Source organism: Montipora foliosa, chromosome 4, assembly GCF_036669935.1.
Source record: "Montipora foliosa isolate CH-2021 chromosome 4, ASM3666993v2, whole genome shotgun sequence".
In the NCBI taxonomy this organism is placed as follows: Eukaryota; Metazoa; Cnidaria; class Anthozoa; order Scleractinia; family Acroporidae; genus Montipora; species Montipora foliosa.
The window spans coordinates 9,061,527-9,089,026 of record NC_090872.1 but is presented as its reverse complement, the minus strand read 5'-3'; the positions used below and the strand labels follow the sequence as shown (position 1 = coordinate 9,089,026).

The window sequence follows — 27,500 nt, the reverse complement described above, 5'->3', positions numbered from 1 at the left end:
GAAACTACACCAGTATTTTCCCTCTCTTTTAGCTAAAATGGGCAGCCTCCTGACGGTCAAAGTGTTTCTCTTGCTTTGTGTCGAAACTGTGATCATTAGTAGTTAATTATCGCTATTTTGAAAACATTTGATATCAGTCAGAAATCTCTCAAATACTGTCAACAGCACACCGACATTTTGCAGGTCTTTTGATTAACTGACTCATCCCTTTTTAATAGTTTTTTTCTTCCCGTACTGCCTTCGGTGTTTACATCGAGCCAACGGCTTTGAATGCGTCCCGCGATGCTCAAAGCGTGACCTGCCGTAGGCTTATGATGTAGCCTCATTTCATGAATTTGATCTTAATAGCATTCAAGACGCAAAAGTTGGGTTTAAAATTGCATTATCGACTTTTTATCACCTCTGATCTCAAAACGCAGGTCATGCCGCAAACATCCACAATGACAAGACGATGTTGCAGCTACGTTAATTCTTTTGTAAGAATATTCTTTGCGAAAATCGTCGAGTTGTTTATGTAACCAGCTGTTTGGTCAAAACTGGATCATTCAAGCGACACTTAAAGATTTCACTTGACCAACCGAAACCGTAAGATTTTTGAGATTTACTCTACTTAATGAAGTCACATCTCACGTAAGTTCTGGGAGTGAGCTTGCTAAGTTGATCACTTTGTCAAATATAAAGTAAAACTTCGGTGAAACTCCTTAGATTTCTTAGATTTCTCGTAACGTTAACAAAGGACCTAATTATCAAATTCAAAACTAGCAATGTAAAGATGGTAATTTATATTCTTTTCAAGCCGTCAAAATTACTGAGAAACTGGCAGAGAAAAAATACTCAACACGTGTTATCAAGAGACGAAATCTTTTCAAGGACGTTGGCCTGAAAAACTGAACTTTCTTAACCTCTATCACAAAAGCAAAACAATGAATAATATCATAATCTAAAAAGTACTGCGGCTTGTATCGTCAATATAATTAATTTTTCCTAGCTTCACGCCATCTCGCCTGGTACTCTTGTAAATGATTGATGTACTGTTTTCATTGTAACTCCAGAAAAGCTCTGACTTCTTGCCCGAAAAGCAGCTCAACATTGCTCATTTGACACCTTAAATTCGCTTTCCTATCATCACTTAATTCACAGGGCTAACCTTGAAAGTTTTAACGTAGTTTGTGAGCAATCTGTCAAAACAATGCCGAACAGAAGTTTACCCGAGCATATTAAAAACTACTTCAAAGAACCCATGGTTTTCGCTCCGTCTTCAATTTTTAAACTAGAAACTCTCCTTTTTTTACATGAATTTGACGTGGTTCGTACCGAACACGAATTTCTCAGTTCATACTTTTGTTCCTCTAACATGTTAACTCGACAAATGTAGCGGGAAATGGCTATTCAAATCTAAGTTGCTCGCTGCTCGACGTTCAAACTGTTAAGACAAAACAACTGCTCACCTCGTTAATTATGGTTGTCAATTATCGATGAAGAGCAAGACGCACTTTGAGAGTGGCAGAGAAGAAATTCGCTATAGTTTAGCACCGTTCCTAGAAGTTGGGTCGGTGGTCCGTTAAAACTTACCCAATCCCAGAGCCGGTGAAAAATAATTACAGTGTGTCCGTCTGAAGGTGTGTTAGTCGAAAAGCAACGCGTTTCCGCACTTCAGTTTTGATTGACTTTGATTGACACGTTCCTTTCATGCCGATACACCAAGAACCTATCACAACGCTCGTTTTCCTAAGAAAAGTCTGCGGTCTTCTGCTCCAATGAACAAGTTCAATAAAGTATATTTGCACAGCGCCAGGTTTCCGTCTAGAAAAAGCTATCCTTTTCAAATAAAGCCAATGGAACGTTAACGATAATAATAAACTTTCCAAAACGACGCTGCTCTTTGTAGCCTTGGGGCAAAATGTTATAGAAGTTGTCAAAGAAGCATTTTGCTCGCTTCCCGGATGAATGGAGCAGACATCGTTTGAGAGATGATTAGGTATGTTTGCTAATCTATGTAAAGAAACCGTCGGATTTTTCTTTTTATTAATTTAGTTACACGAATTTTAACAAAAAATGGGTTCCATGATTAAAAGTAGAACATTTATCACACTATAAAAGGTATCGATAGAAATATCGTAATACACAACTACATTATATTACAAGGTAAATTAAATTCTGCCTTCTTAAATTGGGGACACTTTTCGTTGCCAAAACTATCAAAAATACCAACGGTTCTTAAATTTTTCTTTTTTGGCATACATTCAAAGAAAACAACGGTATGGCACAAGTCGTCGAAGTTTCAAGATTTCTTGGAACAAGAAATTATTATGCTGAATGGACACAAAAAAATTCCCGCTATTGTTTGCAAACGAAAATGAATCGTTATTGAAAAGGATTTTAAAAGCCTTTGTGTATTGGCATGCTAACAATGGGTTTAATTACACCCATGTTCAATACCTGAACAAAGCACGTAAAAATAAAATGTAAAAGGGTTTTTAGAAATAAAAAGTAAACGGGGCCTTTTTATTCGGAAAAACGCATTCAAAAATTTACAAAGCCATAAAGGCGATCTAATTTTATCCGTGTTTCATGATTTCGATGTGAATTGTAGAAAATGATAGGAACATTTGAGTGAATCTCTCACTGTCTTAATTGGCACCTGATGGATTAAGTATTAATTAAAGACAAAGTTAATCTCTCTCCGTGTTGTCACATATTGTCACATTAAAACACAGTTATGTTAAAGAAAACGTCGAAACTCACGCAAACTTCATCTCCAAGTGAAAAAAATCATGTCTACCTGTGAGTTATAGAACAAAACAAAGAAAAACGTACAAATGGAAGGGTAATCCGTGAAATTCTCTTTGTTCCGAAGGCTACCTATTCGCTCTCTTTTGGTTAAAAGCCAAAGTTTCGCGATATCTGCAGATAACGGGCAAAAAGCCAGAATCAAAGTTTGTTTGACTTACGGCAAACCTCTCGAAGGTTACCATTTGCCGTTTCAAATTCTCTTGAAGTGGTCTACATTAGAGATATTTCGGGTATCAGTACTTTAAGTCTGCTTGAGAAGTGATAAATTTGTCTTTGAGGCAATAGATAATAATACTGCACAGCCTTTCAGACCATCTTTAACAATGTGCTGCCATACAGTTAGCACCGGAAATCTAGGACGAACTAAACAAGTACAGTGTGGGTAAAAACAGTCCGGGATACTTGTCAAATTTTGGGCGAAAAGTAGAGAATTTGCTGTACATGCCTCCTTCGTTATATGAGCAACGTGTATTCTTCTTTCGCTGCCTTTTTCGCGCCTCCCTTTCCCCCAGACAATGTTGAAACATGCCAGTGATCGATGAACGGATATTGATTTTGGAGACCGTGAAAAATCAACATTGTAATTGGGGGAGGGGGAAAAGCGGGAATTGTCCCAACAGGATTTGTAGCATTCTTATTCTAACAGTCTTCCTGCAATCGTGAGAGAATTTGATACAGGTGGTCAAGTGGTATTCTCAAGTCTTTGAAATTTCAGACACTTTCGTCAGTATTAAAACTGAAGGATATCAAGGAGCGTGCATAGTCCAGTGATTAGAGCGCAAACCTTACTTCTCAACACGCGGAAAACATTGGGTTTTTTAAATACCATCATGTCTAAATTTTGGCTCTTAACTTCGCCCAACCGAAGAGGAAATTACGTTGACAGCATTGAATGCTGATAGTTTAATAGGTCGGCGGATTAGCCGAAATGGGCCGTGACAGGCGTTTGAGCATAACTTTCTTACTGCATGCGTACATCGAGAGGCACGCGTGGTTATAGCTTTTGTCCGCTTTAAGAGCACTTAAAGAGCAACTTTAGACTTGAAACAAAAAGTGGTTAAATGCCGCAAAAACAAAGTCAAAACAGACGACAATACATAAAAGCAGGTGCTAGGAGCGCGAAAACGGGGTACGCAAAGAAATATTATGATCGGTTTAATCGAGCAGTTTATTCGCATTTGATATTTTTGAGGCGAAAAAAAATTAACCAAATAAAGACAAACTCGAAATCAGCAAAGGCGAGAGTCAGGATAAGTCAGCGGTTTTAGAGACGTAGGCAGCCGTGATGAACTATAATCATAGACAAAACTGTTGGGAAGGTTAGCACTTTCGACGTCTTCATTGCTCTCTCCCCTCCCCCCTCATTCAATGTTGCGCAAAACTGAATGGTTTTATTGGGAAATTGTTGAGTTACCTTCCAACATTGAATAGGGGGGGAGGGGGGCTGTATAAGAGAAAGTGAAACTATTTCTTTTGAGCTTTAACAGAAGCAGGTTGAAATACAGCTCTGGTGCGGTTCATTTACATAACCTTCCCAACTACTTTTGTCTATGATTGTAGGCAAATGAAATCGAGCTATATCAACTCCCGGGGAGCTGGGTCGTTAGCGCCGTCATATTTTGCTTTGATTGGCTAAGAATTTGACGCGAGATTTTTCAGCCAATCACCGCCACAAATACTCCAGCTTTGAAGTTTGAAATGAAAAGACAGACAATCATCACAAGAACCCAACGACCAACCACTTAAGGCCATGTTACACCAGGCAATTTTTCTTGCAACTCGCATCGCAACAAACATTGCGTTGCAAGTTGCGAGAAAAAATTCTCGTGTAAAACCCCATTTTGCAACTGCAATTGTTGCGTTGCGAGTTGCGAGAAAAGTAGAACGACCTCTTCTTTTCGCAACGTTGCGAGACAAGTTGCTTGCGTGTGACATCCCCTCTGCAACTCGCAACGCAATTTTGTCAGAATGGGCCAATCAGAGCTCATCTTTCGGCGACTTAGCGTGTCCGCCATCTTGTTTGTTATTGTACGCGTTGCAAGTTGCGAAAGAAGTTGCCAACGTGTAACATACCCTCTGCAACTTGAAAGGTTATTTATTCGTCATCGTTGCGTTGCGAGTTGCAAGAAAAATTGCCTCGATCAGAAATCGGCTGGTAATCGGCTAAAGAAAAAACTAAATCCCAAATCTCTGGAGCAAAATAACAAGATATAAAAAGATGAATAGAGGATATTACATGGCCGTGCGGAGATACGAAATTTCTCTTCGAGTGTTGAACACGAGACGAGAAAGGAACTTTGTTTAAGTGTCTAGTCGTTCTAGCGCTGGAGCACTAATTGGGGACACTGTAAAGTGAAATTAGCAATTAACGCAAATAAAGTCAAAGGTTGATTTTTGAGAAGAGGGGAAAACCGGAGTACTTGGAGAAAAACCTCTCGGTGCAGAGAACAGAACCATCAAACTCAACCCACATCGGACGCCGAGTTTGGGGGTCGAAACAGGGTCACACTGGTGGGAAGCGAATGCTCTCACCACTGCGCCATCCCTGCACACAAAAAGAAGAGACATTTCGTATCTCCAAGCGGCCATGTAATATTCTACTTCTTATATAAACACCAATGAAATACTAAATCATTTCACTTTAATATCGAAAGGCGCCATTTTTATATGTAATCATGACAACAGTGATCTTTTCACGTGTGAAGATATCATGTTTTCGCGTGCAAACTCACATGGTATTTCATTGGTGTTTAAATAATAATAACATATATCGATCTCGTCTAGTTTGGGGCGGTGAGATTTTGCCTTGCTTCTTCTCTTTACAACGATGTGATAATTTTGCCTGGTTTTTTTATTTTCTTCTTTCTTACTTCATGATTTCTTATTTCCGTCAATTTAGCTCTTGTGTACTTCTCAACCGAGGAAAAGCAAAACATAATCTGGATTTTTTTTTTACTTCACTTCATTTTCATTTCCTGGACAGCGGAAGCTCTGTCATAGCCACTATCATATGAGTCTTCCTGTCCAAGCAAGACGAACCATAGGATGACTTCAAAGGCTATGACGTCACTTTTCCAAAGCAAGACTTGGCCCTAATGCCACCAGGAAGCAATTACAATATTCCAAGTTATTCTGCGTATAAAAATGTGCACTAACTGTCCAAAAATATAAAAACCGACTTATGTAAAACACTTTCTTATGTAAGAAAGTGTCGTAAAGTCATAATTACACACTCGTGTCTACCACAGAACCTTTAAATTTGCCCATTAATATTTGACACAGACGAAGGAAAAGAAATGAGTGTACAGGGTAAAAAACGCACGAACAGAGAGTGAACAGGTGTTGTTTTTGTTCATTAAGCACCTTGTTTGTTCAGTTTTATGCGGCATCGTCGGTTTTGTGGTTAGCGCGTGAACGAGCGGCGAAGTCGCAAGGGGTTTCACGTTTCGTTCTGCCGCCCCATCCCCCTCGCGACTTCGCTCTTCGGAAGTCGCCGTCGGCGAGAGCTCCCTAACGCAGAACATTTCTATCAGACCTTATTTTAATGGCCTGTGTATATAAAACGCCCAACTCCAGCGAGATTTCTGTAGCCAAGTACTTACTAAATAGCGAGAGGTTTTTTCTGATTTGAAGAGGTGCGCAAATATTGGGCAAAGAGATTTAAAAACCCTCCTTAAGGGTTTGTTTTTCTTGCAAGCCCTTTGCCTGCCTGAATCAAAGAATGAAGAAATACAAAAGATTTTTCACATTCTTTTTTCCCCACGGATGCTCAACGGACAAGTCACGCGGTTTTAGTTTTTTTATGGTACAATTTCATCACTGCACATTCTTTTAAAAAACTCAATTTAACGGAATTTTTCTCAGTCTTTTCAATTTCAAAAGAAGTGATGAAGTTTCTTTCAAGCACTAATATTTTGAAAGGTTAGATTTATCATCAGAGAAGACGCCAAAATACAATCGTTTGATTTCACTCAGTGAAGTGAATCAAAGCCAGAAAAACCTTAGAGAGCGGGAAATTCGCTACTTTTGCAGCTAGTAACGTTTCCGTTCGAAAGCTTTCGTTTAGCTTCATCTAAGGATGTAATCTGTTGTATCGTTTCCTGGGTCGACATTTTGTTTCTAAACTGGGTCGAAAACGAGTGAATACGTTGCACTCGTGTTGATAAACAATTCAGATTCACTAATTGAAAGCAAACTTCTTGGCCAGAGATCATGGGTGGCATTAAAGTAATGGTGATGAGAATTATTGCTTATATCTGTAAACTCAAGTTACTCACGTTGCCTTGGAAGCCAAATTATCCGAACCCAAAGACAGTTATCTTGGACAGGGTGAATAATTCCTTCAGTCCCTTCTGCAATGCCCGGGGGACTCCGTCGATGATGTCAGTCAAGTTTAACTCACTTGCAATTGCAATTAAATTCTTGTCAACTGTCTGAGTCTAGTCTTCAATGAATTGCTCCAAACTGTGTTCTTTACCCTGTGCTTTCTGCGATAAAATCAACTCAAACATCGGATCAGGTGACATGAGCGTTGAGCCTCCTCAAGCAGAACTTTACGCACGACGCTGTCAGATATTTGAGGGCAAGTGTTCCCCCGCCTGCAGGTTATGTGTAATAGGAATTACCCTAAGCTCAATTGATCGCGCATGACCTTTGCCTTAATTTTCTCATAAGCCAGAAGAAAATCTGCCCACTTTGGAAGAGTATTCTAATGATACCTAAGCTCAAAATCAAACTAGTTTGGTTTGATTTCCTCATGCAGTCAAGTAGCTATGCGAGATCGTCTAAAGCTAATATTCGATTAGTCGCCAGATGTAACGGCATGTGTTGATCAGCAAGATGTTTTGATCTAAAAGTACCACGTTTGTGTGACGTTTGTTTTTCTATGTTTGTTTGACTTGCTTTTCAATTTTCAAGCTTGGAAAGACTCCCTTTATACAATTGCTCTTTAAATGTCTTTCACAGTTGCAAAAAAATCGCTAATCTCGTCAGTTCCCGTCTTCAGTAGCCATGAAATGCGAAACTGAAAAATTACAAGCCGAGAACACTTACGTCAAAAGTGTCACATGAGAAGAGATTTTATCTGTAAGTTGAAAAAAACAAAAGGAAACGAGAATCCAGAGGTCGCGGGTTCAAGGCTTGGCTGGACTAAAACTCTGTGTCTTCAAATCATATAAAGCAAAGAACAAGGGCTTCCTATACATTATCATGATCTTCAAATGTACTCAGACTTTCCGAGTCTCTCTGCATGTACCGGAAAGCATTGTATTTTAGGTCATTTGGGACAAGTCTTTATTTGGAGTTTTTTTGTTTTCTGTCTTATCTTTCTTTTGTTCTACGTAAGCTGTGCTCCGGTTCCTGCAGAAGGAACCGACTTTCCAGTCTTTTCGGACGAGTGCAAGGAACGGTAAGTCTGCCTTTCAGAACAACTCGATGTTCAATGTTTATAAATGATGTGCTGCATGATTGCCACGATACCGGGAAGTGAGAAACGTGAGCATAGAAATGCACTGTACGATCATACAGTCCTGTAGTTGTTAAATTAAAGATAGCGCTCTGGTTAGTTACCTAAATATTGGCTGTTATCAAGCTATTCACCGTATCACGGAAAGCGCCGAGCGAGAAATTCGTAATATGGATACGAGACTGAGGTGGTTGTAGCCAACTTGGCGCCACGCCTTTCGTTGGCTATTTACCGCGTCATATCCAAACTGCGTCCATGGAATAATAATTATTTAAATATATTTGAGAGAATCCTTCGATTTTAAACCATAGTGAAGGAAAGCAAAAAACTCCCCGACCAAGGTGATTCGATCACAGTTGCTCTTCCAGACTGTTTATATAACTCTATCTCTTTTGCATATAGAACCTGATACCGTGGTCCACACTCCGAGACATACAGAGGTTTTTGACGTCAATAAAAGGTCTCTCATCTTTCTTCTGCTTGATAACAATGTAGATCATTCATCATTAATCAATTATTTGATTAATGTATTTTAACAAATGGGACTTATTTCGCGGACTTGCAAGGGCATATATGATGTGCCCAGGTTGATGAATCCAGTACTGTTCATTAGTTAGATCCCAGTTGGAGTATAGCTCAGTAGTTTGGTCGCCACACACTAGGGAGAACATTGATATGATTGAGCGCGTCCAAGGAGACTGTACAAGGTTCGTTTTGAAATCAACCTCGTTTTGAAATCAATCTCGTTCCCAGGGGTCTTTTTTTTAGGCAGGGGTTGCATTCAAATACATAGGTGTTTGGATAGGCATAGAATGTGTCACCACCTCTCTAAGGCAAGCGGAGCGCGACCCTTCTGTCGCGACAGCGGACATACGAGCCGCGGAGGACTTAAGATCAAAAGCGCCGATGTCCTGCTTCAGAGCTGGGCATGTCTGGTCCCAGTATGGCCATGTTCTATTTTGCACTCTGCCGCACACCAGAGAAGCATGGCGAACGGGAACTTTTAATATCATTCTGATGGATTCCATCCCTTTACATATTGCCCGCCCTTTTAATCGTCTTGGCCGTCCTGCAGTCAGACTCAGCAGTTATTTTATCCATCGCAGAATGAATCGCAGCAGTTCAGCAATCAAGTATTTTATCCATCGCAGAACGACTTGCAATAGTTCAGCGTTGAGTTTGAACCAAGTACTGCAGCTGGGACTACTTCGAAGGCACCGGCTAAAAAGAACACTCGCAATCGATGGGACCCCGACGACTTGAAAGTGCTTGTGCAGCTCCGTTTGATATGTCAGCGACATGTCTACCGTGCGCGACCGACGTGGGTCATACCTAATTGGGTTAATTCTTGTTTCCGGTGTTGGCCACGTCCTGCTATGGCCTCGATATGGAAGACCTTAGACAGCAATGACCAGAACCAGGTTGCTGACCAGCGGTTTTCGTTAAAACAATGGTTTGCTGGGGTGCTCAGTCTCGTTGGCTCAGAAAACCTGGTTGTGGTCATTGTACTGTTATTTAAGGTTTTTCCTTCGATATATGATCAAATAGTTTTAAACACGACCCCTGCACCCTGCCTTACTCGTCCACATAGGAGAGCACCCTGGGAACGAGGTTGGTTTTGAATCTGGTGCGAGTGACTACCGTACAAAACTCGATTGATGAACCGGAATTGCACACTTTAATAATAATAATAATAATAATAATAATAATAATAATAATAATAATAAGGTCTTTATTCATCAAAAGATAAAGGTACATATCTTTTGTTAATACAAGCACGTATAAATAAGAATCCAACTAATATATTACAAAGCTAATTCATATTTAAAAATTAAGCGATTAATAAGATTTTTTTTATAATGCATGGTATTAATCTTAGGTTTATAACAAGTTTCTTTCGTAAGTTGGTAGCTAGAAGGTTTGACACGAGGTATTATAGGTAAAAGTGGATGTCCTGTAGAGTTCATAATTTTCCTAAACATTTTGCGATCTTGTCTCACCAAGTAATCGTATTCTTGGATTTCTCATGACGTCATGGCCGCCATGTTGGTGTCCCCAAACAATGAAATGGCGGCCATGTTGGTGTCCCGCTCCAATCCCCCGGGAATTGAAAGCTATTATTATGCTAACGTCTTCTTTTGCTTTCATTGAAAAATATGGCTGTTGATCACGTGAGTGAAACTGGATGTTTATTTCCTTTTAAAACAGCGGTCCAAGAAACATGGTACAGGTGTAAGATCAGAGTAGGATACAGCTTAGACAGATAATGCATAAGTAACTTTTGGGAAAACTATATAATATTAAAGAGGTCAATTTCTAATTGATTGTACCCCTCTTTGCGCAGCGTTCAAAGGATATGTAGGGATTTGTTAGCTACTGATATCCAAATTAAAATAACCATTTAAAGCCTAATAGGAGAAAGTAACATCAGCAACTGAAACGAAGAACAAACTTATTAAAATAAGTTTGTTCTTCAGCTGTGCAGAAAATTTGCTGTCAATTTGAAAGGAGACCCCTAAGATCTCCACTGCATCATAGCAAGGTATCCTCTCAATAGGTGAATAAACATCGCGGTTACCTCTCTTTCTGATCCCACTCTAGAGAAAAGACGTTTCATTGCTGATGTTACCTTCTCCTATTAGGCTTTAACTAGTTATCTTAATTTGGATATCAGTATTTGCTTCATTTTCTATTCTTTGGAAGATCACTATCTCCGAGAGAACTTAGCCAGGCGAGAATTGTTGGCAAGGGAGGCAAAGAGTTGATAAGCCGCGAGGGGAATGGGGAGGGGCGCTGTGCTTGAACAACTACTTTAGTTTTTAAGAAACAGAAGACGTTGTCCGTGTTTCCATAGCCTCATCAAAACACGAGGGGGAGGTGGGAGAATTCGAGACGGTTATGCCGGGTAAAACGCGAGACGCAGTCGAGGATTTGCATAACTGTGGAGAATTCTCCCAACTCCCCCGAGTGTACATTGTAGCACTGATCTGCATCTCTAGAGATTGGTTGCAATGGTAATAAATAAGTGTTTGTAGAAAGCGAAGTGAATCATATCGAAAATTATGTATTTTGTCAACGCAGTAGACGAGAATTTTCGGTGTTCGAGCTAGGGGTAGCATTAACTTGATATTCGTTTTGATTCTGCTCTTGATAGATCTTATAGCGAAAAATCTAGTCGAGGTTTAATATTTCTACCTCAATGCAAGCAACTTGGCAAGTGGGATTTTTTTTTATTTATCTAATTATTATTAAGAATTTTCAATGGTTTGAAAAATGTGCTGATTTCTTTTGTTTCATTTTTCATTTGAAAAACAGGGTTGCCACTCATCAGTAACAAAAATTTTTCCTGACTTTTCCCTGACCTGTAAACAATTTTCACTTTGCTTAAGCTTCTTTTGAAGACCGTCAATTTTTTTTCTCCTCGTTTTTGATTTCTTTCCGCTTTTCACAGGATTTTGTGTGCAAAATCTTGTGAACTGTCTACGAAAAATAAAATTGCCTGACTTTTGAATGATTTTGACAATATTTTAAGATTTTCCCTGATTTTTCCCTAACCTTGATTTTTTTTTTGTTTTTCCTGATTTTTCCTGACTGTGGCAACCCTGTAAAAGGAACTTTTAGTACCAACCGTTTTCCGTTTAATTTAAAAAACGAGTTTTTGATTTCCAGAGTTTGTCCGCGTAAACGAGTCTTTGACTTCCAACATTTTTCCAACGTGGCTTGATCTTTTAAAAAGTGATTTGATTTCCAAAATTTGGAACAGTTTAATTTCTATAAACGACTGTTTGACGTTCAAAATGAATCCGTTTGATTTCCCAACTGGCACTTGCTTCCGTTCAATTTCTAAAACGAGTCAAATTTCCTAACCCAGCTGAGGTCCAAAGCGTGTTAATCGAACGTTGACAGGACCACTCGACTCAGTTGTCAAAGGTCTGGTTTTTTGCCATCATCATTTTACTTTCACAAGTGCCTCTTTCATAGGCGCTTCCTGCAAGAATTCGCTGAGTAGCTGGATGCTGTGTGATGCACAGGGAACAGAGAAGTCCTATTTGACTGTTTTCCAGTTAAATTTACCGTACAATTCCAGTGCAAATAGATCTTGTTGATTTTAATCACCGTACGTGATCAAACTACATACAAACTATCGTGTTCCTCTGCGGATGAAATCCCATCCGCGAAATAAAAATAACTGTGGGCTTGTCACTAGAGGTCACTAACTTTTTCTGCTCTCGGCACTTCGTGCCTCGTACGGAAAGCTTCGCTTTCCGGAGTTCGTCGCCCGAGGGCGACGAACCATTGTATCATCCGTAACACGATCGTTTCTGTGTCGTTTGATCACGTACGGTCATTCATACATACATACATACATAACTTTATTTCGATTCGGATTTTTTAGAGTAGCAAAGAAATATGCTAGTATCTCCGAATGTACTCTGAAATAACAATACAAATTACACAGTAACTACGATATTAAATTGCAATAACTTGGAATAATAATGTTACGATATATAGATAATGAAACTTAGCAAAAGTATGTACAATCAACAAGATCGATTCGCGCTGAATTGTACGGTTAACTGGAAAAACGGTCAAATAGGACTCCTCTGCTCCCTGTGTTTGATGTATGGCGTACCATCGGGGCCAAAAATGTGGGTTGTACCACTGAATATATGCTGTAATGTCTTACAAATGGGTTGAAAAATACACAAATATGGTTCATGGTGAGCAAGACATGTGCTTCTTGCAGCATCAAACATATCGGTTGAAATTATCGATTTCTTCGATCTTCGGAAAATCTTCGGAAATCAAAAAACTCATTTAAATAATCGTACGAAAAATGCTGGAGATTGTATATTAATCGGACAAAGAATTGATAATCAAATAGTTGTTTAGCCATGAAAATGTGACGCAAACAAACTTTAAAACCATTACTGAAAAGTCCTAATAAAAAGAATAAAAATCACACATCATATACATGTAGGAAATAAGTGTGCATAAAAGTAGAAGCGTACCAAAAAAAAATAAGAACATTTTTTGATGATACTCCTTGAAAAAGACCAAAATATTTGTTTTGACTATTACATAATCACCACAACTCACAGAACTCGATTAGGTCGATATCACGGGGACTTTCACTTTGTATCAGTTTGTATGGTCACGCTTCTTTAGGAATCAAGCAGAGGCTTGTCATTTCAATAACTCGTGCGAGTGATTATTTGTTATACTTATTTAACGATCCTATAGGATTCATCAAGTCCTTCCTTGGCCGTTCAGAACGCTCGTATCCCTTAATTAACTCCAAGTACCAATATTTTTAATTTTTCAAAAAAAATTTTTTTAATGTTTAATCTGAAATATAAACTTTGGTTTTGCCCGTACAGATTTTCAGCTTCAATTTCGAACCCAGAGTAAATGTGACACTGTTCCTCGAGAAAGGCTTCCTGTCGACGTGGGAGGAAAATATGTTGACACTAGTAGTAGTTTTCACTACATCTGCCCCTGCCTAAGATGGTATAAAAGGCAGTTGAGATACGTTTAAGTTATATGCTGAACATGTCGTCCCTTTTTCCGATTTGCGTCTGACAAGTCGTCCCCCCTGTTTCTGATTTGTGTCCAGACAAAATCAATTTCTGAGCCAGGCAAGTCGATTTGCACTGATTTGCATCACATCTGCTTCAATGGCTTCCTGTGGACGTGGCAGGAAAATATGTCAACACTAACTCTGTCCTCGTTTCTCGACTCTTGAAAGGTAAACGGAGAAAAAATACCAAAACAGAGGCCACATATTTAAACAGCAGCAAAAGAAAATATCGGCCCGAAAATATAGTTCAATTCCAGAAGGATGAGTTTGGAACTCCAAAATGGCCGTCGCAGGCGTTTCTTTCGTGGCCTATGTGACGTCATACGCATCTACATATAAATTACATTGACGTCAACGAGCAGAACTTCATAACTCACCAAGAAAAAGATAAACCACATGACGCAAGACATCCTTTAATATGCGGAAACTGAACTCATTGAATGACAGTTCTGCTCTATGTTTGCTGTTTCTCGGCTATTTTCAGACTTTTCTACTTTTTGTTTTCATATATTTTATCGTTTTTCCTCATTTATGATTTTAAGACTACCTCTTGAGCAAAAGTTGTTATGAGGGGTAGAGTATCTCTTTAAATCTGAGATTAAAAGTTCAGCAACAATGTTAGGATTTCATCGCTTTGAAAAAAAACTTTGGAAGTTGTTGTCTTTTCTGAGAAGCCGTTCATTGCTCACCAACGAGTAATGTTGTCAGTATAATGCAAGATACGTGAAATCTATACATTGGAACTGCGGTTATGAAGCGATTTCCTAAGCAAAACTGATTATTGCCATGTGATGATGTTTTGCGTAAGAAAATCTGGAGTGATGATACTTGGAAAATCGTTTCACATCTGCAGGTTTTAGATTGAATTTGCAATTGACCAGGGCCCGGTTGTTCGAAAGCCGATTAACGCTAATCCCAGATTAAAAATTAACCAAGGAGTTTATTTCTCTACTCCCAAATGCTGTTCAACGCTGATATTCAGCACAACTTTACAATAGAAGAAGTCAATCTTGAAAAACAAAAATAAGCAAAAGAAACTTTTACCAAAAAGGTGAAAAAATGAAGCAAACGTTTACGCTAATCCTGGATTAAGTTAATCGGCTTTCGAACAACTGGGCCCAGCTGGGCTCAGATGGCTTATTCGGTTGCGCGCAGTTCTCCTATAAGCTTGATTTGCTTATTTTTCTTTTCCGGTTCCTTGCCTGCTTTAATTTGAACTTATTCATTAGGTCAGTAATATGGACGGGTGCCAGAAAACAGGATGGTTGACTGGGTCGTCATCCTCAACTCACCCAGCCTGCGTAGCTAGCGGAATATTTTATTTTTACTCCTGAATAACTAAATGTTAACATTTGGGCTGCGAGTGGGCTGCGACTGGCATGGTGACGAGTATGGTTTTCACCCGCGTCCAAAACACAACGAAGCACTGCCTCTTCACGTTCATCATTGTTTTATAAGCAATGACTCAGTGCGGTTAAGCCTAGTTTTCATATGTCGGGAAAATCCCAGACAATCGGGGATTTCGCATTTTCCCGACCGTCCCAGATTTTGCCGACTAGTGAAAACCTTCAACCGTAGACATCCTCGGTAATCTGGGATGGTCGGGGACGAATCGGGAAAATAGAAACGCTTTCTATTTTCCCGACGCGTCCCAGATTTTTGCAATCGTCGGCGATGATTCCCGACATATGAAAACTCAAATTTGTACTGTCGCAGACGTCGGCGATGGTTTTAGCTCGTTACCAATCCTCTAAATTGCAAATTGCAGGGTTTGGCCGACTGTTGGTTTGGCGCACTTTCCATTTATCTGGGACAAGCGCCTGGCGATTTTCAGATATGTCGGCAAAATCTGGGACGGTCGGGAAACTGCGAAATCCCCGATCGTCTTGGATTTTCCCCGACATATGAAAACTAGGCTTAAATTAAGTGTCGGAGTCGTTGTGAAACCCTCATGAAGAAAGATCGCGCCTTTCGAAATGTTGGCTCAGCTTAATATTTTCCTTCACCATTTAATCAGCCCTTACTTCTTTTTCGTTGTCGATAATTCTTAAATCGCTGATTAGGTCCTTCTCCAAGATCCAGTGCTTCTGTTTTGCTACATACAGTTATTTTTTTCTTCCCAACTAGCAAGATTTCCATTATCTTTTGCTTGGTAGCACTTTTCACGTGTTTTTTTTTTCAATGTAAAAACGGTTTCAAAATCGAGACTAACAAATGAATTGTTGCCTGAAGACGGAGCCATCCACTTAGTTCGAAAACTTATTAATGATCAGTTTCCGTTTCCATCTTTTATCGGACAGAAGACAGGAAATCCGTTCTCTTGGGTCACGTGACCTGACGAACAGTCCGACTTCCGACTTCCAATTCTTGACCTGAACCTGGGGACTTAACGATGTATGCTGACGACCATCAGCTGCACCCAGCAGGCCAGACGGTTAAGGAAGTACATGATACTTAAAATAAAGAAGGTGAAATCATATCTGAGTGGTACGAGTCAAATTTACTGAAAGGTAATTTTGAAAAGTACCAAATAATGAGCATGGATTCAAAGGACAAAACCAAAGATTTGGAGATAACAATGTCAAATGTAAAAATAAAGTGTGGTTCTGACCTTAGACTATTGGGGCTAACAATAGACCAAAACCTGGATTTCAGTAAACATGTCAGTGAAGTGTGCAAAGTACTGATGGTCATGGTTCATATGGGATAGAAATCGAGCACTTCACATTACACTCTATTCAGTTAACTCTGTTTAAAATATAAGTGCTACAAGGCCAACGTTTGTATAAACGTAACCTTTCCTTGTTATTATATACAAGTCTGCCATACTGCCTCAGCTGACGTATTGTCATATCGTTTGGAATTTTTTTCGCTCTTCGGACAATAGGAAACTGAAGCAAATCCAAGAAAGAACCTCTAGAGCAATTTATAATAGGAAATCTGGAACCTTTGACGAGTTACTTCAGTCGGCAAAGTTAGCCACCTTAAAGAACAGGCGACTACAAAACATTGCTATTCTTATGTATAAAGTAAAGAATGAACTTTGTCCTTCATACATTAAAGAAATATTCCAAAACAATGACATCAATCGCTATAGCCTTAGAAATTCAGATTTTGTAATACCAAAATTCAATACCGTGACGTACGGAAAGCATAGTTTACGATATCTAGGTCCACTTCTCTGGTCAAAATTAGACAAGAAAGTCAGGAATTCGGAAATTTTAAATAAAGTTATTGATTGATTGCAAACTTCTGACTCAAGTGTCATCCTGATCATCCTTGGAGTTTAGAGTAGCATGGTATAGATAGTATCCCAGAGCGTTTTCCCTCCCAACCATGATATACCCACACTGAGAGAACAGCGGACCTCAACTCCACGAATGGTGTGTGTGTGTTCTTTTACGTCCCATACTGGGCTATGAACATTGAAGGGCTGTGAGATGGGGTCCCTGGCTTATCGTCCTTATCCGAGAAGGCTACACAGCCTAACCACTCGTTTGCGGATGTCATTACATAATTAGTACTTTCTCCTCAGTTGTTTAAAGACCCTGAGTGATGGTCCTCCCATGCCCTCCAGCGCAATAGTCCGATCGAATCTTTTGTTTCCCTTTCCAAAAACCAACATTTGACTTGATTTGCGTTAATTGTTACATTCAGTTTACTGTGTCCCCAATTAGCGGTCCACCGCTAGAACGACTAGGTACTTCTGAAGAAAGTTCTTTTCCTTTTCCTCTCAGAAGGGCTTGTGGTCCCAGGCAAAAACAGCAAGCAGGATTTTCAACATGTAAGGGATTTCTCGGAGCTTGTTTAAGGCAAAAAAAAAAAAGAGTTCTCTTAAGTTTGACGAAGGATGAGAAAGGGGAAAAAAGAGCAAGGATGATATAACGGTAAAGGAATATACTGAAAAAAGCCAATATTTCGAAAGGCACTGCCTTGCTTCATCAGGGTTTTACTTTCCATAGACCGAATATTGGGGATGTGGGCTCCTGGAATGGATATGCATGAGCGCTTGACATTGTCTATCAAACAAATTGCCTTAAATTTAATTTAGTATGGTATCTCATCCTGATAAAGATGGTAAAATATGTTTTCAAACGTTTTGCTAATTACACTGTTATGATAGGGTATACGAGCAGTCCCTGGATGTAGTCGATGGATACGAGAGAGGATAAGGCAGGAACGAAAAAAAAATGGCCGCGCGAAATAAACTTTCGTTTCATGTTTTCAACTTTTTGGTAAAAGTTCCTTTTGCTTATTTTTGCTTTTCAAGAACGACTTCTTCTAAAGTAAAGTTTTGTCGAAAATCAGCGTTAAACAGCAATTGGGGTTAGAGAAATATTTTAAATCTGACATCAGCGTTAATCCTCCTCGAATCCAGATTTCCCGCGGCCATTTGTCGACACGAAAGAAGGACTGCTCGTGTTAAATATGCTTGGAAACCTTTTGCTAATTACACACTACACTGCAAATAAATGTCTGGCGTTTGTAGTTTTTATCAAAGAGGCACTCCAGCCCTTTTCTTAATGAGAATGTAACGCTTGCTTTGTTCATCAACAAACGATATGCCCGCCCCTGATATTGTGCTTGTGCGAGTTTGTATTCGCATAGCTGTACATTTGCGATCTCTACTTGTTGTCACACCGGTCACACCGTACTTCAGGGAGCTTGCCATTATGCCTCACCATCAGGTAACCGTGACCGTTTCATTCTTAAATTGCTTCTAGATCACCGCAGTGAGATAAAAATCGATTAAATTTCAAAAGAAAAATGAGCCACACTCAGTTATTACGGATTTCATCTAAGATGCAAGAGGAGATTTTGAAAACGTCGGCCCGTCGGTTTCAATTTGCCATTCATTTTAATCTTGGGTACGCGTAACTAAAAACACTTAAGAATGGTTTCTAAGAGCTAAAATAGCCGTTAATTTTCGTTTGCCATCGGTAACCAGGTCTCCTTTGCCTTACGGATTTTTACTAACAATCTATTGCACTACCCCTTGGAGAGCATTCTCAACAGCACCCCTTTATTTGGGTAGACTGGGCTCTACAAATGTCTGTCTGTGATTGGTCAATTTTTTCATTCCAGCTTCTGATTGGCTAAGAACGGTCTTAATTGCCTCTGCCTTGGATTCGAAAACAACGCGCGAGGTTCCTCATTTGCACTGAAGGAAATCGAAAAGCTCCATGAAAGCTTTCTTTTGATATTCAAATTACTTTCCAGCGTCTCTTGGCAATGTCGAGGTAATTACTCGATGCTATAGATGAATGACGTCTTGCGTTGACTCTAGTTGTTTATCTTTGTGACGGCTTTGTTTTGTATGGAATTCAGATCTGGACAACCTTCAACTGCGAAACAAAGGGGAAATGAGCTCAGTGAAGGCAAGACATGTTTGAAGGTATTGGAATCTTTGCGGAAATTGTCCCTATAGTGATTTGACAAAGCTTGAAAATTTTTGGGTTCAAACGGGGTTTTCGCCTTCGCAACTTCGCAAGAGTGAAGGAATTTTATCGATTCAACTCTCGCTTTGAATTGTGTGGGCGCTCTGTGTTTTTACAAGAGCACGGATTTGTCAAATCACTTCACTTCCTCTTGGTCGGATCACCGTACCTTGCAAGAAGTGCAGACACACATCTAAAACGATTAAGCAGTCGTGACTGTAATGAATTTCATCGATCCGTGATAGATCGTGACACTTCAATTATCCCAAGAAATAATTTGTCGGCGGATATTGGCTCTTGGGTAACTCAAGAAAATGTCAGTGTATTAAATTCATCGCCCTTGAAGTAGGAATCGGTAATGGCTTTGGTTTGATCTGGAAAAATCGTATTATCGTATCAGAGAACTCTTGGCACAAGTTGAAAGCATTAAGGAAGATCTCTTTCACTCAAGTATTTGAGAATTGAAGAGAATATCGATATGTGGTCACATACCCGCTATCATTCAAGGTACGCGTTTTGATAAAGTTCTCGTGTTAAATTTTGTTCTTAAGATTCAGCAATTAAATTTAGACTTTCTTTGACAACTAACGATGTCAAACTTTTAGTTAATTTTGTATTACGTGAGATCGGTATTTGCTCCAAAGAGAAAATGTATACGAAGTATTTTGTAAGGTGGAGAAATAGGTGGGGATCTGATACATAACACGCATTTTTCAATCCTTTGTGTTAAAAGCCACTGGGCATCGTCTCATTTTGAAATTCTTGTTAAAAATGTATGGCAAGAGACCCCAAGAAAGACGAGAAAACCGTTTTTAGAAGATACAAACGTTGCGTACATACAAACTCTTGAAAACCCGAATTAGTTTATCGATGATCTTCAAGAATGCGCAAATACGAAACTTTGTATTTTCGAGAGGTGATCTTTATTCGTGAGGCATTACACGCATTCTTTTCGAGGTTTCTTCCTCAAACGAAAAGTCAACGGTACTTAGGCACCATAAAAATATTTATAGTTGTTGATCATGGAAACTAAGGTATTGTTTACGAAGAAGAAGGCAAGAGGCGGAAGTTAGTACGTTACTTAGCGTAGTTTAATATTATCTTTAATTTAATTAAGTCTCACTGAGTGCTGAGCAGTGAGGAATAAATACAATCTACTCGTTTGACTGTAATAACTTTAAACCTCAAACTTTCGGTGATAATTTTAGATAAGACTTCCTAACATTTTATTAACCCTCAAATTCATGACTTTGCCAATTTACAAAGGCCTTGTGCTCTACTTACTATTTCAGAATATTCTGATTAAGTATCAGTACTTTGTTTTGTTTCCAAGTTGTTACTAAGTAATTTTTTTGCCCGTAGCTTTGATTGAAAAGTTGGTGGTTTTAAAAATTAGTGCTCCTAAAATGAAATTCTGTTTTTGCTGATAAAATAAGAATAATATTGACCAAAATTGCTCTAAGTTATATTTGGTAATTGTCAGTAAATGATAAAATATCATGAACATTATAAAATATATAAAAAAAACCAGTCTGGTTATTTCATGAAGAGGGGTCAACCTGGATTTTGTAATCAACCTTGAAAAGAACTGGAGATAAATTTTTTTGAGTAAGTACTGTAAATTCTTGTAAATATATAAGGACAAGTTCTGTTGGCTTAATTCCTACCATACAGTGATTTTATAACCATCTTCCATTTGTTGCTAGTATAGGTAAGTGCATGGGGCAGAGTAAAATTAAGGATTAATTAATATCACATGTATTTTCAGAAGTTGCGGAAATTGCCCCTAGTTGCACAGCGGCGAGGGCAATTTCTGCAACTTCTGAAAATGCGAATGATGTTAATCCTTAATTTACTTTTTTATAATATAAAGGACAATTTTTTCCTATGTTAAGGGGGATGGCACTTAACTACCGAAAGACAATGAAGTCAAGTGAAACTGTGATCATCGCAGTTATGAATGCCATTTTAACAATTGCGTAGAGAAGCCTGAAAAATCCTAGACTTCAATGGGGTTTGAACCTGTGACCCGTGCGACGCTCTAACAAAGTGAGCTATGAAGCCACTGATGTTCGGAGCTGGTCATTTTTTATGGGTTCATATGTTCCCATGATGAATGAATCAATGAATGAAGTGATATGTGAAATAAATCTTATATGGAACTGCAGATATGAAATCAAGTGAAGCTGTGATCCTTGCAGTTACATGTATGAATACAATTTTAGCAATTGAATAGAGAAGCCTGAAAAATTCAGCAAGGGCATCATGAGGTCACAGACCTCAGGGAAGCAGAGTTGGCGCAGTGGTGAGAGCACTCACCTCCCACCAATGTGGCCCAGGTTCGATTCCTAGACTTGACACCGTAAGTGGGTTGAGTTTGTGTTGGTTCTCTTCTCTGCTTGGAGGGTTTTTCTCTGGGTTCTCCAGTTTTCCTCCTGCAGCAAAAACCAGCATATAGCTGATTCCAGCTGGCTGTAAGCTGTGCTCCAAGGTCATTCATGGACTGTATAGTGACACTGCCAGAGGCACCATGGTATGCTTTAGGTTCGACCCTGTTGAGCTGCGTCGTTGCTGTACTTAGCGACAACAACTAGCGAGACATGTATACATGCAGACCATTCAAAGCCTGAATTTTTCAGCCCTTTCTTTGCAATTGCTAAAATTGCATTCATAACTGCGAGGGTCACAGCTTCACTTGATTTCATATATCATTTCATTCATTGATTCATTCATCATGGGAACATATGAACCATACGACCGTATGTACCTCCACCCCTCCATGAATGCCAATGTGACCAGTATCACATGATCATATCGTGGGCTCAACTTTAGAGCTCGTCAAGGTCAGCTATTTTAATTTTTTTCAAGTTGACCGCTGACCATGTACTGAGTTTTGATTGGATCACAGGCTCAAGACAAGACAGGTTAACTTATTGTAAGAATAAAGAACCCAGGAGCTCCACTTTTAGGCTTGGCTAAATCTATATATTGTATATGATGAGCACAGTGTAAGGGACACTACGTGGTGTTATTTTGTTGGTATTCTATAAAAGACTGATGTTGAAGTTAGAGAGAAAGACAGGGGACACTTTGTGACACTTAATAAAATCAGCATGCATCTAATAAATATTAGATTAATAATTAGATTAATCAAATAATTAGATTATCTGAAATCCTGTCATAAAGTTAGGCATGAAAATTCGCAGACCAGAAGTTTGGATGTCATGCAAATCTTATATGTCTGGTAGTAAACATGGTTTAGTGCAAATTGGTTCTTCCATGGGGAAGGGGTGCCGGAGGTGAAACAGCTAGGTTGCTTTGCTGTGGCAATGTCCCTTTAAAAAGGAAAAATGCATTAGTTAATGACTTTTTTTCAGTTTTTTTCGAGTGTTGCCCTTGTTACAAACCCTTGTTGCCATCTCTATGATATTATTGTGAACTAACAGTCCTTACTTCTGTTACTTTAATTAACTTAATGATCATTTCCTACAGTATGCTGACATGGCTGTTCTCTAAGAAATGTTTTAGGGAGCCCATAGCTCTGAAATTTTGAAATCTAGGGTGCCGAGCAGCTAATTTTTCCAGGGCCTGCTGTCTTGAATAATAATAATGATGTGTAATGATTTCCCAATTGTTTCAAAACAATAGCTCTTGTGTGAAAACAATAAAAGCAACTGTAACACATCACAATTTGTTATTCAAGATGGCAGTGCCTGGGAAATTTCAAGTGAAAATAAGTGATTCTCAAATTAATTTTTTTTTTTATACAATCAATTTTTGGCAGAAAGTTGTCCAACAAATTTGATTACAAACATTATTTTTCTTGGGGTTAAAATTATTCATTAGTCAGAGTGGAGGTTCCCTTCAAGTTAGGTTAAGTTAGTCCCTTAAATTGTCGGCTTTTTGCCTTGCAAGACCTCTCTAGCGGTTCTTCTGACAACTTTTAACGTACAAAAATGTGTACACTGACCCACTAGTATTTGTTAACCCCTGTTTGATCCTCTGCTCTCAGATAAATTTTGCAGACGTGGCAAATTGCCTGAATTTAATAATACAAGGTTAACTGGATGGCTTTAAGCCTTGATGAAGAGTAAATGGGATTAAGGTGTTAAGCTTACCTTGACTGTTCCCAGTTGCAGACATATTTGCTCATTGAAAACAGAAGGCCGATTTTGCAGTCCCAATAGTATAAAAAGGTGATTGTTTTAAGCTTCTTAAACATGGAGACCTTACCTCTGTTTTTCTCCTCCACTTTTTGACTATAAGAACATTCATCTTTCTCTTATGGTGAAAAATGCTTTTCCAGCTTCTTATTTTTTTAAAAAATCCTAATATTATTGTACATTGAGTTAATTAATTTTGATTTTGTCGTACGTGTACAATGTACGTCTCAACACGGGACTATTTTGATTTAAAGAAGTAATTTTTCAGTGGCAAAGTATTTAGCCTTACAAATTTGAATAATTAGACCAGTTTCAAAAAGTATGTTGTGTGCCCAAATGAAAGCATTTCTACCCACACTGACAGGAAAACAAATTGTTTGCTGTAAACATTTGCTTTGTAAATGCAACAGGGAAGTGAATTTGTTTGATTTTGTCTGAGAAACCATTAGTTGTAAATCTTTTATTGTTTTAGGCTGTAACCTATTAGTGACAAATTTAACTAAAATTTCCTGTCATTGACAAGGTGAAGTATGAGTTAAATTATGTTGCCATTGTCTAGTAGTCATCGTTGCTGCTCTGTATTATTTCTCATAACATAGGAACACTCGATAATTTGATTTCTTGTGAAAAAAAGAGATAATCAAATTGGTAACCAAGACGCTAATTTAGTATTTACAGTTTGGAAGAAAATAGAAGGCAAGTCAGCTCAACTGGTGTGGCATTACTCTGCAGCAAAAGGCACTGAAGTTGTTATAACTTTTGTGTTAGGAAGTTTCTTTTGCATAAATGGCTCCATATTCAAGCACAGGTACAATTAACATCCCAAAGGCTTGCCATCTGTAACCCGTATTTGTAATGCAGTGTAGATTTGTTTTTTAAGTTTCTGCAATAATATTTTTTTGTTCGTGTAGAGTAATGGGGATGCTATTACAGGTAACATATTAACTTCTTTTAACACATAGTTACACATACAGTGTACAGCAAGAGGAAACATTTTATTTTCATCTTCCTTATGTCTGTGTTGATAGTACATTGTTAAGTTGGTGTAAACTTCGTTACATCTCAATTTATTGTGCTCCTTTATTATTCCTAAACCATTTACTGACATTAGTTCCATTTAATAGTGAGAAATCAACTTGACAGTAAATCACTTTTCTAATTCGGGAAACGCTGCCTCAATTTATCAAGAACCTTACATACAACGTGTCATGATTCAGCAACGTGAAATATTGCGTGTACCGTAATTCTTGTGTGACATCTTGCAGTATTGCATTTGAGTCTTTTGCTTCATTCTTTGAATTATAATTGACTTTATGGTTGACATAGATGAAGCACCTTCTTGTAAAAACCATAAGTTTTTTGTTTTTAATAATAATGTCTGATGTTTCTTAGTTTCATAAAATTAACTGCACACTTTTGTGAAATTCTGCTGTTACTATTGGAAAAAACTAGTCTTTATTGTGGTCTTGTCACATGTAGTGAAAATTCAGTGGCTGAAGTGATGTACGCTTTTGCATTTTAATAATAAAAAAATTGCTGTCTTTGAGCTCTGTTTCCTACTGCAAAATCATTGCAAAGGAGTTACAGTATGTAAATTATGTGTTTTTATCTAATTGATGTCAAGTTTTCTCTTAATTTATTTAAAAGAGTTGATAATGGATAATCACTTAAAACCCTAAAGAAAAATAACCTTTCCTTATACCAACTTCAAACAACAAAATTAAGATTACAATGCTAGGCTCATTCTTTGGAATATAATTAATTAGGACTGGTTTGCGTGTTTTCTTAGAGCTTCGAGATGCTATTCCTCTTAAAATGAGAAAATAAGAAAAAGAAATCGAAGGTCAATGGGCATTGCATTGCCGCTTCCACGTCTCTATGTTGATCTAGTATCTTAATTTGAAACTGCACTGTGTTTTTTGTTTGTCCTTCTGAACAAATATTTAAATTTAATAAATAAGTGAATCTCTTTCTTTTCATCAGGAACAGATGTCAAACACTTTAAATTCAAGGACAAATGAAAAATTGGATTCAAGTCTTAGAAGAAGGTCAAGTCTTCGGTTGGCTCTAAAATCTCTCAAAGTATGAATTATTCATTGGTCCCATCCATTGAGATGGCTGTTATCTGATTGAATCGTCATCATAATCACAATGATGGTGGAGATAAAATTAAGTTGTTACACACTGTACTGTATCTTGGGGCCCGTTCAGACTTGGTGCCTGTTGCTCAGGTGTGCTAGTCTGAACAAATGTTTCTTATGGTGGCCAGGCACCCAGTGTCAGAGAAAGTATTTCTAGATACTGATTTGGACACAGGCACTTGATCTAAACATGTTTTAACCTGAAGCCACCTAAAAGGGGAAAGTTCGGTGTAAACATCTTTTGGGCATACTGTGTATGAAAAAAATCCATTAGGGTTAGGGTGCCCTGGACACAGACACTAAGTCATCCTTGTCGACCTTGAGGGGCAGATCGTTGGGCCAGGAGAAGTCAAAACAGGTGAGTTAACATTAGACCAAAAGAGAGAGAGAGCCCCTGGCGAACAGGCGATCATCAGAGGTTGGTGGCCAATGCCTTTGTAGAAGAAGTCGGGAAAGTATCATGAATAAAGCTGCCCTCTGATTGGGCACAAAAATATTCTTGTGCCCAATCACAGACAAAGATTTCAAAGAATTTTGAAACTGGTCAGTTAAGGTTGAGTCACATGCCAGGGACTCTCTTTTTGTTTTGTAAACTGACATGTTTGACATGAGGATGACATTAGGAACAAGCTGTATCTAACTATGAGGGGTTTCATTAGAAGGTGTCACCGGCGGTATAGGCTGTATACCACCATCTATGTTGTCAGAAATTTGCCTCTCACCACCAGCTACTCTGCCTTGATTTTGACTCAAACTTTTGTAAAAGAAGAGTGACCACCGCTTGCTTTGTTTAGCCCAGGCATCTATTTCAAAAGGTATTGAAACCCCCTGAACTTAGAAAGGGGTTTATTTTAAGAGGCCGGTGAGGTTATACCTAAGGGTATCGAAGAGTAGGCCCGCAATGTTTTTCAAATGTCCTGGATTGTTTGATGTCTATCGACAATAAGCCTTACTGGGACTGAAAAGGGGCTTCTGTTTGAGCCACATGGAAGTCTTACCTTTCCCATGATAGCAACTACTACCTCATCAATGATGACCTAGATGTTGTTTTGACCAGGAATTAGCCCTTCAACCTCAACTCTGTAAACTGGCATGTTGGCTTACCGAGCTGACCAGGCAGAGATCATTAGAGATAAGGTACATGCATATCTTATCCTATTACCTTACTTGCGAACCCATCACCAAATTTATGGATTTCTCTCTTTTAGACACTTTGCAATGTACCGGTAACAAAACAGGAAACAAACCAAGTATTCCTTAGATGGTGGTTTTGAAAAAAATGTTTTAGTGCTCATTAAGGCAGAGATTTTGGTTGTTTTATAAAAAGCATTCATTTTATAAAACTTGCTATGGTAGGGATCTTAAGCACTTCATCGTTTAAAATAGAAATAATTATATTCTCAAATGTCAAATGTTGCTTTTTAGATAAGCAGCAACCATTTCAATTCTAAAACCCTCGATGTGAAGGATATTAAGGTAAGCATGTGTGGCCCAGAGAATTAATGAAATACAATTTATAATTTAGAAAAAAGATAGCTTCTGCCGAATTGAAAAAAAATGTAAGATGAACAACATGATATTGTTATAACTTTTCTTTGCTTCGATTCTGTTTGCGTCTTCCACTGTTCTCATGGCTCTTCAGGTATAAAGCAACATTTATTTAATAACAGTTACTATACCTTGCTTTCATAACTTGAGAACTTTAGGAACTTGTTGTTACTAGAAATAATTGACCAGGCCAGGAGCACCTTTTGGGCCTGTGGTGTTACATAGCAATAATAATAATAATAATAATAATAATAATAATAATAATATTTAATAATAATGATAATAATAAATGTGGCGAAAGGTAATTTAGGCAAAGTTTTAAACCCACGCCAGTGCAGCCAACAGCCTTTTCTTTAAGGTTACATCATCTAT

The 27,500-nt window shown here is 38.5% G+C and overlaps 2 protein-coding genes across 12 annotated transcripts in view; one reads left to right on the top strand and one right to left on the bottom strand.

Annotated features, from left to right (window-relative positions):
* The window catches only part of LOC137999743 (uncharacterized), a 23,453-nt gene extending 16,052 nt beyond the window's left edge, over positions 1 to 7,401 (bottom strand). Inside the window, exon 1 of one of the 3 annotated variants that reach the window (XM_068845622.1) lies at positions 7,071 to 7,401. The gene's annotated coding sequence lies outside the window, so the exon portion shown is untranslated. Of the gene's footprint in view, positions 1 to 1,448; positions 1,626 to 7,070 lie in introns of those variants that run through there. The other 2 variants (XM_068845621.1, XM_068845623.1) reach the window with 2 other exon arrangements.
* A 165-nt stretch (positions 7,402 to 7,566) lies between these two features.
* Positions 7,567 to 27,500, top strand: part of LOC137999744 (neuroepithelial cell-transforming gene 1 protein-like) — a 76,084-nt gene continuing 56,150 nt past the window's right edge. For 3 of the 9 annotated variants that reach the window (XM_068845625.1, XM_068845624.1, XM_068845626.1), the window contains exons 1-3: positions 7,567 to 8,200; positions 25,423 to 25,521; positions 27,006 to 27,056. In XM_068845625.1, coding sequence (XP_068701726.1) covers positions 8,042 to 8,200; positions 25,423 to 25,521; positions 27,006 to 27,056 — 309 coding nt within the window. In that variant the 5' untranslated portion in view covers positions 7,567 to 8,041. Of the gene's footprint in view, positions 8,201 to 18,953; positions 19,234 to 19,291; positions 19,784 to 24,093; positions 24,248 to 25,422; positions 25,522 to 27,005; positions 27,057 to 27,500 lie in introns of those variants that run through there. The other 6 variants (XM_068845628.1, XM_068845627.1, XM_068845629.1 and 3 more) reach the window with 6 other exon arrangements.